Source organism: Anarrhichthys ocellatus, unplaced genomic scaffold, assembly GCF_004355925.1.
Source record: "Anarrhichthys ocellatus isolate YVR2014 unplaced genomic scaffold, GSC_Weel_1.0 scaffold429, whole genome shotgun sequence".
NCBI classification, from domain to species: Eukaryota; Metazoa; Chordata; class Actinopteri; order Perciformes; family Anarhichadidae; genus Anarrhichthys; species Anarrhichthys ocellatus.
The window spans coordinates 3,527-7,336 of NW_022280403.1; the positions used below are offsets into that span (position 1 = coordinate 3,527).

Here is a 3,810-nt window from a genome sequence, read left to right on the forward strand (position 1 = left end):
TACAATTTTCCCCCTGGGGATGAATAAAGTACATATCTATCTATCTATCTATCTATCTATCTATCTATCTAAACGTGACTGAAGTACGACAGTATCAGCATCAAAATAAACTTAAAGTACCAAAAGTAGAAGAAGGTTACATTGTTGCAGTAATGTGCTCGTCACGTTCACGTTGTTTGAGGTGAACAACCCATAATCGTCTGCGAGTGGCTTCTTGTCTCTTCTTCTCCAGAAGCTGCAGATGGAAACAAGAACTCAGATGTCGTTCACGGTCACAGTATGAAAGGAATGACAGCTCTTCTGGAGCGAGGGTAGTCCTCAAACCTCTGCTGGTAGTCTCTGCAAGACCGACAATCCGGTTAGACCTGATCCCCCCCCACTGATGATATTAGACAACAGCACTCAGACACACACTCAGAACTTTAAAGACATGACTTTAAAAATAAACAAGTTAACCTTTTGTTTCAGCTGTGACGAAAAACTGAACTCATGTTTTACTTGAAGTCAACTTCAAAAGAACATGGACTGGAAAGATGATAGCTTCAAGGCTCTCTTCCTGCTGACATCTGTCCTAACTTCAAGTCCAGCCATGTTCCGACTGTTACATTCACTCATGCAGCTGCAACTTTTACCTGATAATTCATCCGTTTCTAGAAAACCAGACCAGTTTACTGTGATTCTGTTTTTGTTTAGCTGATGAGCTAATGTTAGCGGATGTTCTAGTCTCACAGAACTGAACTTGTTGTAGCAGAATGAAGAGGAGAGAGGCAGTTCTTGGAGTCGCAACCAGCGGGGATCGTTTATTCTTAGTTCACAACAGATCCAAAGTGTCAGAGTTCTAACGTCTGACTTCCTGCACCTCACGCCACATTACACCAATCAAATCCCTTTGACTGAACAAAACACATCTGGTCCTCTCATCATGTCAAAATAACAAATTATATAAGGTCACGTAAGCTTCAACAAACTCCTTCAGAGCCATGTCATAACCCTGTGATTCTGTTATTGTCTAGCTGCTAACATCCTTCAATGGGGGACAAGATGGAGGTTGTGACAGGACATTTTATGTTTTAGGGATGGGGGGGGGGGGGGACTCGGACCATGAAGCGACCAGGTTGCTAACATACCTGTGGTGCTGGTAGGCTCTGGGCCCGATGGAGCACACGGTGAAGAAAGCAAAGGCGGTGGCGGGTAAAGACCACGAGGCTAAAGCGAAACCACACCACTCCAGGATCTCACCGAAGAAGTTGGCGCCAGACACAAACTCAAACATCCCCCCTAAAGGAAAGTGAATCAGGATCTGAAGTGAATCAGGATCTAAAGTGAATCAGGATCTAAAGTGAATCAGGATCTAAAGTGAATCAGGATCTAAACTTTAGATCCTGATTTGATGATCTGAAGTGAATCAGGATCTAAACTTTAGATCCAGTGTGGATCAGGATCTGTGGTACCATAGGGGATCCTGTAGATGGTCTCTCCAGGTCTTCTCAGGCTTCGCAGGATGTGGTCACTGTGGACGTTGACGATCATTCCGACCACGAAGAGAAGAAAACCTTCACAATGATTAAATACAGAAGAGTTATAAAACTAAAACCCAGCGGCTCCTTTAACTGTACGACGGCGTGTTGGGTCCAACAAACCACCATCTTTCAGCCAGGACAGCAACGTTGATTTGTTCATGTAACTTCTGTACTTCAGTGACGTCACTCCTGGAGATAATTTAACCCCAAAACCACCATCTTTATCTGTACCTCACTACGTCCTTTTGTTGCCGAAACCAAACTGAGTTTCCTGTGAAAGAGTTTATTTTGAAAAGACTGTATTCATTCAAATTGACCCGTGTTGCTGGACTTTAGTAGGAAACTCTCGTATGAATGGTTGTATGAGGATACGATAAATTAATAAACTTCAACAGTTAAAGAGTTTTCCTTCTGAATATTACCCCTCCCCCAGCTTTGCATCTATTATTTTGTATCTACAACGGCCCTGATACACTGTTGTTTCAAAGTGTCACAGTTTTCTTGTGCACTTTTCTTTCTGTTGTCATTTGTTTTGAGATTTCTAGAAGAGTTTAAATGTTCTAATCAATTACTATCATCTCTTTAAAGATCTAGAGGAGTAATGAGTTCAAAGGTTCTAATCAACTACTATCATCTCTGTAAAGATCTAGAGGAGTAATGACTTCAAAGGTTCTAATCAACTATCATCTCTGTAAAGATCTAGAGGAGTGATGAGTTTAAAGGTTCTAATCAACTACTGTCATCTCTGTAAAGATCTAGAGGAGTGATGAGTTTAAATGTTCTAATCAACTACTATCATCTCAGTAAAGATCTAGAGGAGTAATGAGTTCAAAGGTTCTAATCAACTACTATCATCTCTGTAAAGATCTAGTCACTGCACCTTGATAGAAGGTTCAACCACGACTCCCAGGGTGCATTTCACCTGCAAACATCCAATCACAGAGCTTATAACTTTGGCAGTTTGAGTCTTACATTCTGGCTTCTTCTCCATGACAATGGCCGCTAAAGGCTCATGGGTATTGTAGTATTTAGAGCCAAGCTGGATGTTGTAGTGACCCACCTGCAGCCAGGCGAGCGTCACTCAGCCAGGTGTGCTCAAACTGGGCGCAGTGCAGCAGGTGGTGTCCCTGCAGGAAGCCGTTGAGCGAGCAGAAGATGGCGGCGGCGAGGACGATGGGCAGTGGGACGGGACGTCCTCTTGTCAGGAAGGCGTAGATAAAGCTCCTGCAGAACAGACACATCCTCTTTGTTTCACTTTAAACCAGTGAGTCTCATGTGTTCACTTTAAACCAGTGAGTCTCATGTGTTCACATCTGAATGAAGTCACAGAAAACAAACCTCAGAGTCCAGTAAGATCAGAATGTAACACATGAGTTCACTGTTCAATGCTGTAAACAGAGAGAAGCTGAAACAAGGTTTAATAACCAGACAAAGTCCTCTTATTAAGAAAAATATAATGTTGTGGCTGTTTGGTGACATCACTTCACACCTGAATGAATTTAAAGCTGCAGAACAATTCAGTGAAATTTAATTTTTATTTTTCAAAAGCTTTCTGTTCTGTATTTTATTCTATAGGACCCGAGAGCCCCCCCACGGGGGGCTGTTTTAGAGTGTGCAGCATTCAGCGTGTCGTAGAAAGCATTTTTCATAAAGAAATATGATTATTGCTCCAGACATATTAAATATCGAATTAACGGGAAAAGTCCGAGCAACATCATCATTCCAGCCATTGTAAACACTGCAAACACAATTATACATGAACTAATATCATATCTGGAAGATATCTAGAAGATTTGCCACAATTTTGGCCAAAAATCGACGACCTATGCTCTCTCTATGGCTCTCTCATCACGGAGCAGGATCGCACATGGCGGATGAACACATGCAGGAGGGGCACGATTCGACCCGGAAACGCACAGCGGCGTCCAAATTACTCTCTTTCAAACCGTTCAAAAGTTATGGGTATGCATGCCAACATCAGCCGCAGGACACGAGAAAAAAAATTGGGTAAAAAAAACAAAAACGTACGTTTTGGCGATGAAAAACGGATTTATTCGAGCCGATTTCTGCACAGCTCTGCCCGCCATGTTCTGCTGCATGTCTGTGAGTGAGATCAATGTGGGGTGGAGCAATCCATGTAGAGAGGGGGGTTCGCCCAGCATTTTGCGATTTTTAGCCAGTAAACAGACCCGGATATGATCAAACACCCCCGCATGGCTCCCGTTGGACTATCCCGCATCTAAAAATGTCTCACACAGTATATATATATATATATATATATATATATATA

The 3,810-nt window shown here is 42.4% G+C and overlaps 1 protein-coding gene across 1 annotated transcript in view; it reads right to left on the minus strand.

Moving 5' to 3' along the window:
• Positions 1-255: 255 nt before the first annotated feature.
• The window catches only part of LOC116401408 (3-oxo-5-alpha-steroid 4-dehydrogenase 2-like), a 4,813-nt gene continuing 1,258 nt past the window's right edge, over positions 256-3,810 (minus strand). Inside the window, exons 2-5 of the mRNA XM_031879777.1 lie at positions 2,581-2,744; positions 1,452-1,553; positions 1,128-1,278; positions 256-339 (exon numbers count right to left, since the gene is read on the minus strand). Of these exons, the coding sequence (XP_031735637.1) occupies positions 273-339; positions 1,128-1,278; positions 1,452-1,553; positions 2,581-2,744 (484 nt within the window). The 3' untranslated portion in view covers positions 256-272. The remainder of the gene's footprint in view (positions 340-1,127; positions 1,279-1,451; positions 1,554-2,580; positions 2,745-3,810) is intronic.